Source organism: Emydura macquarii, unplaced genomic scaffold, assembly GCF_026122565.2.
Source record: "Emydura macquarii macquarii isolate MOO-44397 ecotype Brisbane River unplaced genomic scaffold, CSIRO-AGI_Emac_v2 contig_1390, whole genome shotgun sequence".
Classification (NCBI taxonomy): Eukaryota; Metazoa; Chordata; order Testudines; family Chelidae; genus Emydura; species Emydura macquarii.
This window is the reverse complement of record NW_027131527.1, coordinates 12,615,888-12,627,177: the sequence shown is the minus strand read 5'-3', so window position 1 is coordinate 12,627,177 and position 11,290 is coordinate 12,615,888. Positions and strand designations below refer to the sequence as shown.

Sequence of the window (11,290 nt, the reverse complement as noted above, 5' to 3'; positions counted from 1 at the left end):
GTCTCTTGCTTTTTAAATGATTCTGTATTCATGGCTGTTGCATCTCAGAGACGGTGTTACAAAAGACAGTGCGAAATCAAACAAGTTGCCAAAAGAGGCTGCTGAATTTGATGTCTCTGTGCTACTTTCCAGATGCTTGTTCTAGCCTGCGTGTCATTTTATCAAAATCAAAAGCTCAGCCTGGGAGAGGGAGTACATACACAATGTACAGGCAAAGTTTGTGAGCATAATTAGTAAGGAGGGCTACACATATTATATGGATGAAGATTGCAACTGTGATGTTCACTGTCAGCGTGAAAAAGGTAATGAAAATTCCTGTTAGCCATGAGAGCATTGATTCTGGGGGAGCAGGGGTGAAAAAACAAAGACCTTTTTATAAGACAGTTCAGAATGTTTGACATTTTCTTAAGGATTTTATTCTCTTCTGCAAAATTCCCTATTTTAGAGATGAAATTATACCCACTATACTTGTGATTCCAAATAGTGGATTTTGACTCGGTTGTGGATTTCACCTGAGTTTGTTTTGCCTTTTTCTCAGGCTGCCAGGAACACCTAGAATTCATTTAAAGTGTATGCAAAAAACTGTTACCGCAACATTAAGGTTGAGAGCTGAGTAGCACAATAGCCAGAATAGTCAGAACCGTGGTTTTCACAGCAACTGGAACTCTGCATCCTTGCATATGTTCTGTACAACAGGCTCTTTCACGACTGGATTTGGTTATGTCATCAGCCACAGTAGGGGTGACTGGTTCGAAGGCTGAAGGTTGGTTCTCATTCAAAGTCATGCTTAGCAGAATATGGAGGAACCTGTAGTATAAAACCCAATATATATATATTTAAAATAAGTACCTTTATTTTAGATTGAAAATGAATTTATCAGCCCCGTCTCTGCTTGATGGTTGAGGCAGAAGCTAGAATAATGCAGTTCTGATCATACTTGGGGTAGGAGATCAGCGTTGCATCCTGGAGTGAAGAGGCAGAGTCTAGCCTCTGACTGGCACTCAGTGTGCGGTGTGGGAAGGGACATACAAGGCTGTTTTAAACATTAGCAATTTCAGCCCAAAGGTAAGTTTTGGAGAAAGCTGTAGGTAACTGAAAAGGGGTGATTTAGAATGGAAGCGTCACTGCAGTCATAACTATAGCACAGCTGCTGAGATGCTGTAATAGCAAGTGTAGCATTCACTTACTCGCTGTTGCAGAAATAACTATGCAATGGTAATCAAGTGCACTACTCCAGAATTTCAGTCATTTACAACCAGACCCTCCAGCTTTTAAGTAAATAGTCTTGGCCCTTTCTCAGACAGAGTTCAACCCTTACTGAAGAATGCTATAGAATTAATAGGCATAAAATCAATAATATAGACTTTAACAATATAGAATTTAATAGAGAACAATATCCTTTCCCATAGGTTTTTAAACCATCCTGTATAATATTGGGATGTAATTTTCTGTTAAATTTTATCAGATTATTCCCAAACCTACAGCAAGGTTATCGTTCTCTATTAAATTTCACATCGTTTTAACAAAAACAATTTGCAGCAGTTTACAAAATCCAAACGGACTGAAAAATAGCTTCATGATAGAGCAGGCACTACCATTATAACTGTGACTTTTGTCCCTGCTGGCCCTTCTAATTAATAAATATATCGTTTGCCTGAAAAAATAATTGAAATGAAATGATTGGAGCCTCACAGAATCGTAGCTGAAATGGTCTGAAGGAATTTCTTTTATTATCTGCTACAGCCCCCTGCTTCCTGTGTCATTTACTCCAGCAAACATATCTAACTCTTCTTTAAAGATGGCTAGTGATTGACCGTTAGGCAAACTGTTCCACTCTCTGGCCCTTCGTCCTTGACACACTGACTCCTTTTCTTTTAATTTTAGGCCTTGTCATCACTACGTCGATGCAAGGTACGCAAGTTACGTTATGTAAGCAATGTAACTGAAGTCGACATACCTTGCGTCAAGTAGCCACATTGTCTTCACTATGCAATGTTCATGGGCGACGCTCTCCCATCATCATAGCTTACTTTTTTTTTTCTGGTGGTGTAGAGGAGTTGACGGGAGAAGGCTTGGCAATCAATTGAGCATGTCTTCACCAGATCCATTCAATTGATGTTGCTGCACCGGCGGAGCAGCCAAGTGAAGACAAGCCCTGAGTGTGTGATTCTTTGCCCTGTGTAGGCGTTTACACCAGTGTAGAGGTGGGTGCAAAATACATCCATTCCAACAGGGCAACGTTTTATATCCACTTTTCACTCACTTTACATTGGTGTGAACAACCGCACAAGATTCAGGGCAATGGGGAATCAAGCCTAAGAAAATATCAAATCTAGGTGAAAATTGCCCCCAGTGCATACAGAGGGGAAAATGTTTTTTCTATGTACTGTCAGTAATCATTTTATTAATTATTTTTTTATGCAGTAGAAAGGGGGAATAAAAAGTACTATGTGAAAACAGTACCAAATAAAATGTATAGTGAGGTTCTGAATCAGTCTATACCCCTCCTCCACCCCAACCAAAGCTGCTGCAGAAAACTAAGTGCCTTTGCTCTTAGACATTATTCAAATAGAAACATCTCCTGTGACTAAGGTTTCTCATCAGAGCACACCATCTGAGAAACGGACAGGAATCTATAGCACTGTGGGGGGCTGTGCTCTAATATGTAATTGAAAGCGTCTGTTGCTGACTGACAGTTTGTACTGTGGAAAGAGACAACATTATATCAAACAAACAAACAAAAACCAACCAAACAAAATGATTTTCAAAGTCCAGCAGCAAAACAAAAGTCTTTGTGACACCATAATTGAAGGGGGCTTCCTGTTTTGTGCAGTTGTGAAGCAGGATAAAGCAGAGTCTCTACAAAGCAGAAAGTGTGATCTTCCCAGATACCAATTTCATAATATCCTCTGTAGAGACAGTGACACAGATGAACATTTCTAGGCTCTGCTCTTCACTAGTCTCTTCCTCTTTCACCTAACGGTGAGAGACTGGGTGCAAATAACCAATCAGACACTCCAAACACTTTTATTGAAACAAAAACCAAGGAGAAAATGCCCCAGACTGCCTACATTGGTTTGCTGACTGAGATGCTCACTGTAACTGTCCTGCATTCACACTGCCAGAGAATGTACAAGCAAAGACAAAAGGAGGGTGGATTCAATCTGAAAGCACAGAGAACTTTGCAAAGAAACTGCAACTTTAGGTGCCGTGTTTTAAAAGAGAGGAGCAGCCTGTTTTATTCATGCAGGAGGATCATATCTATAAACTGTAATTGCCCTTAACTATCCATCTAGGAATTTACATTGCCCTCATCCCTGTAGTATCTAAGCACTGCACAAACATCAATGACTGTAAGCTCCTAACGCCACTGTAAGATAGGGAGGTATTATTATCCCCATTTACTGATGAGCTGAGGCATAGAGAGATTAAATGACTTGCCCAGGTCACATAGGAAGTCTGTGGGAAAGCAGGGAACTGAATTTTGATCTTCTGGGTTCCAGCCCCATGCCCTAATCATAAGAATATCTTTACTCCTTCTTCATATGCTCGTAATAAGGATACTTTGCACCTACATCATGTAGTGCCTTTCATCTTCAAAGTGATTTACAAATACAATGTAATCTAAACTCTCCTTTTGGTAGTTAAGAATTATTATCCCAATTTTACAGTTGAGAGAACTGAGGCAGCAAGGTTCAGTGACTTGCCCATGGCAACAAATGGAATCACTGGCAGAGCCAAGATTAGAATATAAAAGTTCCTGGTTCCCTGTCCTGTGCTCAGACCACTAGATAACACTGCATGGCACTGCATGGATTTAACTGCTATTAATTTCAATGGAAAGATTCCCATTGATAAATGGGGGTGGACTAAGCCATATGAGAAACTGGACGGTTCAAAGCTTGCCTGGGTATTTGCTTTTTGTAAAGGTGACAATACCATTAGGAACATTTGAGGAATCAGCATAATCTCTGAGCATAAGAAAATATTAAAGAAATGGCTTCCACCATAATTAAAGTGGAAAACACTGTGTAACAATTGTTATTTTAATATCACCAAAACAAGAAGCTGCCATTAGTTAAAAAATCCCCTTTAAATCTGCTAAGCACATGGCTATGACTTGCAAGATAAACACATGCGCTGGGCCTACCCTGCAATATGCCCCACCCCCTGTGGTGGAATGTGCTGTATCCATAGGATTTGTATGTAACTTTTTAAAAAGTACTATTAATCCAAAGCTGGAACCATTTACTGTGTGACTTCAGACGTATGTCCAAATGGATCTGCTCACACATTTGTGTCGATTGAAATCCAAAACCAAGCCAAATCTCTCAAGTTTGGGGTTTTCATTACTAAACCAGTACTTGGGCCAGTGTTCATTGAAAGGTTTGCTGCATCTCACAAGCTTCTTGGTGAACCTAGGCAGCGTTCTGTTGAACTGAGGCCATAGAAATTATCTCTGTGAAGCCTTGGCAGAGACGGAAATCATGCACAGGTCCAGTCACAACAATATAAATTTGGACATATGTACAAGTTACGGCCCCAGTACAGATACAGAGTTCCAAATTATCAAAGAAGCTATCACTTAAAAAAGATAAAAACCCGAAAGGTCCTTGTCCATACAACAGGCAAAGAGTTGGTGAAATTTCTTGGGAAATGAGAATGCTGCTTGGTGTTCTAGGAAATCAAGTGTGAAGGATATCAGCACAGAAAACTTTGATTCCCCACATTGTTTCGTTTTAATGGCTGAAAATCTGTAAAACTCCTTTCCAAAAATATATTGCCCCCAGGTTGGGGCCTGAGCAAAAAATAACAGCAGCAGGCTGGAATTATGACTCATCTATCAGGAATTCCCTTTGCACCAAACCAAGCATGTATCAAGAGATAGCACCTGAAAGTGCCATCTCTTTCCCATGGGTAGGCCTGGCAGGCAAGTAGAAGGGAATAAGGCCTTTTCTCAAACAGAGAATTTTTTGGCTCTGGCACTGTTCCAAACAAATCACAGCATGAGGAAAATATTCCTTCCCCTCTGTTCTCTTCCAGAGAGGCAGTGGCTGTTGTACATTGGCAGGATTAAGGAGAACAGAGCTGCCTTCCTTTGCCTGTTCCCTTCTGGGATTCCCCTTGTGGGTCATCCTGCCCCCCTTCTCCAAGCCCTCATTGGTAGTTCACAAGGAAGCCTGTAGGGCACTGCAAATGAACAGTTGGTGGGTTGGAAAGCTGTGCTCATAAAATGTAGATGGTTATATTCAGATCTGGGAATGGAGACTGTGATGTGGGTAGGGGAAGGGTGCTGCCAGAGGGGAAGTGCAGCAAGGGGTCTCTTTTACAAGATTGATTTGGGGAACAGGGAAATATGAGGGGCAGAGGTTGATGGATGCGCTCAACAGCTGTTCCTCCCGAGCAGGATGGAGGTTATAAAGAGAAGGAGGCCCCTTGCATTTTTATTGCTCTCGTTGTTACTTGAAATCTTGTTCATACAGCAGAAGGGAATTGTCTACAGGCCCTTGACACCAGCTCTCCAGATGTTGAGAGCAGCAGATGTTTTCCTGGTTGTTGGAGCACTTTTCTCCAGGGGCTAAACAAAGAGCAGTGTGTTTCCAAAACATCAAGTCTTGACATTTTTGATTCACTTATAGCTAGGGGATCACCTCTGCCCACACACATATAGCTTCCCACCTTCCTCTTTTGCTGAAGTATGACAGTCATTGTCAGGTGACAGGAAGTATTATCCGTGCACTGAAATGCTGTTCCTGCTTCCCCATATCTGCGGCTCAGAGATGCTCTTCATTTTCCCTGACCACTGCTTTCATCTATATGAGAGGAGTAGAGTACTTCAGGCAATCCATCCCTACAGCTTAATCCCTACAACAGGGATTAAGTTGATCCTTTGCATTTAAGGTCTATGTTTACAGAAAGGCCAGTCCCTATAGGGAAAAAGTGAGGATCCCCCATGGGTGCATTTGATAAATGCCCAACTAGGAAAGTAAAGTAAATCTCTGTGTTGAATCCACTGGGAACAGGCATTACAGTTACATCAAGTTCTTCCAGTGCTGCTCAGGAAAGGTGTCATACCTAGAGGCACTGCATAGTCATGGTATTACAAGCTGTCACAGAAAATGCCTCAAACCTGACCTGAAAGGCCTGTGTTTAGGGCTGAGAGAGTGGCTGTGAGGGGTCACTTATTCAGAATCCTTGGCTACTCTGGCTGGAAGTGTGTTAACTTAGTGCAAGTTGTGGTAGTTGGTTTTTGATGCAGACACCTGCTCACTGGCTGGAGACTGCCAATTATTATCCAGAAGAGCTAAGCAGCTGTCCTGGTGCAGTGGTTTCTGGCATTACTGACCTGATCCAAATTTGTCCCCAGTTTATATCCCATTATCCTCAGTCACCTGAGCCATCTATTCCTACTTCTCTTTACAACTACTGAGAAACGGTAAGGGCAGGAAAGATGAGAGTGAGGACAAGGGTTCTAATAGCCAAAAGCCGTATCTTTGAATTGATCACTGGATGTCAGACAAAGCTTCTTGAGATGAGAATATGAACCCGGCGCCTCTCTTGTCTATCTGAAGTGTATTATATTGTATTAGCATTACTCCTAAACACCAGCAGTTTGCTTAGTGCTGTACAAGACACAGAAGATGACATGTTGGCCTGAGTCTAATCTCACACCAGTTTCAACCCAGTCTATCAACTTCAGTGGAATTACACCTGATTTACACAAGTGTCAGACCAGAATCAAGCCCACAGTTGCTGTCCTGATGAGTGTACAGTCTAAACAGATAACACTAGGGATGCTTTACTGCCTCTTTGTGTGTGTACATTTTTGGGGAGAGATGTGGAACTGCTTTTGGCTGAAGTGGGTAGCATTTGTGGGCCTGGCAGGAGTTTGAGTTTTGATTTAAATTGTGAATTGCCAATTGTAATCATTAGTGTTACTTGAAATCCTATTCCTACAGTGCAATGGGATCATTATGAGGCCCTTGATATAGAGCCCTGCTGTCTCACTCTTAAATTCCCGAGACAGTAAAGAAATGCTTTAACTGAATCATCAGATGGTGAGAGGGAGGAAAAGTGCTTTGTGTTTGTGTGGTGCTGTCCTATTAAAACCTCTGAGCAGATAGTGGAGGAAATATCACACTGATTGGGTAGGGGTATATCTTGATGGATATTTCCCTGGGTCAGCATTTTGTTCTTCAGCTGGTTTATTTCAGGCTACCCATCTTCTTGTTCCCAGCACTAACACTTCCCCTTTTCTCTCTCTGTGCAGGGCAAGGGTGTCACCCGCCTGATAAGGATGTATTAAGACTGGACGATGCCGTCTAGATAGCTGCAGAGCACTAGGGGCTGGGGAGGTGCTCCTTTATTCTCCTTGGAGGGGGAGAGATTTTCCAAGGCAAAACCTTGGACTCCCCAGTCCCTCCCCATGGATAAAGGGCACGCTTCACCCCAGAATATCCAGGACCTGCGGCACTGCCTGAGAATGAAGAGCAAGTATGCCATTCTCCTGGTGTTTGTTGTAGCTCTTGTCATTATCGAGAAGGAAAACAATATCATATCGAGGTAGGAAAAAGGGAGAGCAAGCTCTTACTATGTTGGGAGGGGATTCTCTTCATCCTTGCTGTAGCCTTTAGGACACCATGTCCAGCCCACCTTTCAGCAGCCATCTTTCTAGCCACTTAAAACTGGATACATTTCTCTGCCCTGCAATATGAACCCCATTAATGCTGCTTCTAAATTCAGGGGTTTAGCCTGAAGAAGTTTCTCACACAAAATTACTACATGCCTTGTTATCACAGCAGTGGGCATGTTAGCGTTGGAGGGACACCACTTATTTAATTAAAGTCTCTTCTAGAAGATTCTCTAGTAAGGTTTTTCATTTCTGTATCTCTTTTCTTTTACCCATATTACTTCATTCTGCTTTGTTTCCCTTCTCTTCCTGTCAATCACTTTCTTTCCATTACAATCCTAGTCTGTCACTCCAGCTACCTACAGTGAAAGGTCCTCTTCCCAGCCGTGCTTAGCTGTTCTTCCAGTTCTTTCCCAGCTTTCAGTAAACAGGCTGCCCATCTGCACTGCCCACGCCATCAATCCAGCATTCTTATGCCTTAGTTTCCTGGTTATCTCCAGTGACCCCTCGGATAGTCTGATTACTTTGTAAGTCTCACACTTTGAGAAAGCACAAGCCAAACAGAGTGGAGATGGTCATTGTAGAAGATCGTAGCCAAGTGAGGAGCTGTCAGAGTGTCTAGTTGAAGCTGCAACTTTGCCCATACTGAGGGAATGAAGCGGGTTTTTATTTAGGCTATGTCTACACTTAAATGCTACAGTGGCACATCTGCAATGGTGCAGCTGCAGCTGCGTTCTTGTAGTGCTTCAGTGCAGGACACTCATGCACTACTATGACAGGAGCGGTTCTCCCATCACTGTAGTTAATCCACTTTCCTGAGAGGCGGCAGCTAGGTCAATGGAAGAATTCTGTCCGCCTCGCACTGTCTACACTGCGTTAGGGCAGCTTAACTACATCTCTCCGAGGTGTGGATTTTTCACACCCTGGAGACACGTAACTATGCTGATGTAAGTTTCCAGTGTAGACCTGCCCTGGGGCTTTTTTAAAACCTGATGTTAATGATTGTGAAAATGAAGGATGAAGAGAGTGGGGACGTGTGCTGTGAAAACTTCCTTTAAACAGTTCGACCAAAGCACCTCAGTCCTGACCTGCAGCATGTCCTGCTGTTCCACTCCTGGGTTCCCTTACCACTCCGGCAATGCCCTTTAATCCCGACACGCAGCTCAGACTGCTCCTCCAAACCGGACCTCTCCTGAGGAGAGACGGTCAGTCGTGCCAGTCTGGCTTTGTGACACAGACAAAGGGTCATGACGGAGGAGTATGAAGCCACTGAACTCATTAGGCCTCAGGTGAAATAAGACTTAAACTCAGGTGCTCAGAGGTGAAAAATCTAATTGTCCCCCTTAATCATTTTAACCACTGCCTCATTGTTTGTCTTTGTGGTTTGTTCTGTTCGTTTGCAGGGTCTCAGACAAGCTGAAGCAAGCCCCACAATCTCTGATGGAGGCCAACAGCACAGACCCTGGCCTAGTGCTGTCAGAAAATGGGTCCCTCTTGTCCCTCAGCGAGCTGGACTCTGCTTTCTCTCAGCTCAAGAGCCGGCTTCAGAACGTCACCCTGCAGCTGGGAGGGACCAGGGAGCCTGCCGTGGCACGCGTCCTGGGGCCCCGGAGACATGTGCTCCTGATGGCCACCACCCGCACGGGTTCCTCTTTTGTGGGCGAGTTCTTCAACCAACAGGGCAACATTTTCTACCTCTTTGAGCCATTGTGGCACATCGAGAGGACAGTGTCATTCGAGCCAGGCGGTGCAAATGCTGTGGGATCGGCCCTCGTCTACCGAGATGTCTTGAAGCAGCTGTTCCTCTGTGATCTCTACATCCTGGAGAACTTCATCACTCCACTCCCTGAGGACCATCTGACCCAGTTTATGTTCAGGCGGGGCTCAAGCCGCTCCCTGTGTGAAGACCCTGTTTGCACCCCTTTTGTCAAGAAGGTTTTTGAGAAGTACCACTGCAAGAACCGCCGCTGTGGCCCCCTCAACGTGACCCTCGCAGCAGAGGCCTGCCTGCAAAAGGATCACATGGCACTTAAGACAGTGCGAATTCGGCAGCTGGAGTTCTTGCGACCCCTGGTCGAAGATCCTCGCCTAGACATGAGGATCATCCAGTTGGTGCGGGACCCCCGGGCGGTGCTGGCCTCTCGCATGGTCGCCTTCTCGGGCAAGTATGAAACCTGGAAGAAATGGGCTTCAGAAGGAGCGGCTACCCTTAATGAGGATGAGGTACAGAGGCTGCGGGGAAACTGCGAGAGCATCCGCCTCTCGGCTGAACTTGGCCTGAGGCAGCCAGCCTGGCTGCGGGGCCGCTACATGCTGATCCGCTATGAGGATATTGCCAGGTCACCCCTCCAAAATGCCAAGGAGATGTACAAGTTTGCTGGCATCAGCATCACTCCACAGGTGGAGGAGTGGATCCAGAAGAACACCCAGGCACCTCAGGACAGCAATGGCATCTACTCCACCCAGAAGAACTCCTCAGAGCAGTTCGAGAAGTGGCGCTTCAGCATCCCCTTCAAGTTGGCCCAGGTCGTGCAGAGTGTCTGCGGCCCAGCCATGAGTCTGTTTGGCTACAAACTGGCCAGTGACCCAGAGACCCTCACAAACAGATCCATCAGTTTGCTGGAGGAAAGGAGGACCTTCTGGATCACGTAAGATCCTTCATTGCTGAGTTTCCATATGGAAACATATGGTTAGACTGAAAAAAGAAAAACTGAGCACAAGAACAGCTGGGGAAGCAGGAAAGGGGCAAATAGAAAGGGGGCACTGTCTCCTGCTGACATGTATCACACCCTTGTTTATAAGGCTTGTGTTTGCCATGCACTCCTCATTCATTCGAGGTGTTTTCTGATTCTCCAGTGGACAGAAGGGGGAATGTAGTAGCATCCAGGAGCTATGGCTCATCTAGATGGATTAGAACGTAGCCTCCCTTTGAAACTAAATGGAGCTCAAAAGCTGGCTGTGGGGAGAACCAAAGCAGTAGGTACTAGCTTCCATACCTCACCTTTTAGCTGTCTTCTCAGCACAAGCGCCACCCTTCTTTCAAAGGGCATTTCTGCACTAAACATCCAAAGAGAATTGTATTTTTTAAAAATGTTTGTACACTTTAAAATCCCTCATCTCGCCAAGCAGGAGAGGAGTGAGAAGGGCCGAGGGTTGCACTGATATCGTGAGTTGACGGAACTATCAGAAAGGGACTTGGTTGGGATTTGTTGACAAGAAACCTCTTAGTAAATCCCCGTGAGGGAAGTCTGGGGGACTCCCTCCCCCCATGCTGACTGCTGCCGCCTTATGCTGACAAACACCCGTGTATGGGACACTTTGTGCATGTCTACAGACCCTTAAATATACCAACAGCCTGTTCAAACTTGAGATGTGACTGAGTCCTACAAGGGTGAGCACACTCCCTCAGACTGTGCTGTAGGAGGAGCAAAACACCAAGGACATCAGGAATCGTGTAGCAGAGCCAGCAAACAGCTGCATCATAGTCACTGGCCATAGTGTGTTGTTTTCCACCTCAGCTGCCATTTTGCTTGTCAGTGGCGTATGGAGGGTCTCCGGTGCTCAGGGGCCAAGCCTACATTTGTGCCCCCCACACGTAGGGCAGGAGAGGTCCCAGTGTTGCCCCACAGCTGCCCTGGGGAGAGGGGTCTGTACCTGTGG

The 11,290-nt window shown here is 44.9% G+C and overlaps 1 protein-coding gene across 1 annotated transcript; it reads left to right on the top strand.

Annotated features, from left to right (window-relative positions):
• Nucleotides 1-7,389: 7,389 nt before the first annotated feature.
• Nucleotides 7,390-10,770, top strand: CHST3 (carbohydrate sulfotransferase 3). The gene is made up of 2 exons (XM_067552946.1): nt 7,390-7,563; nt 9,034-10,770. Exons 1-2 carry the CDS (start codon nt 7,427-7,429, stop codon nt 10,280-10,282), a joined length of 1,386 nt encoding a protein of 461 aa, XP_067409047.1. The 5' UTR covers nt 7,390-7,426; the 3' UTR covers nt 10,283-10,770.
• The last annotated feature ends 520 nt before the right edge of the window (nt 10,771-11,290 follow it).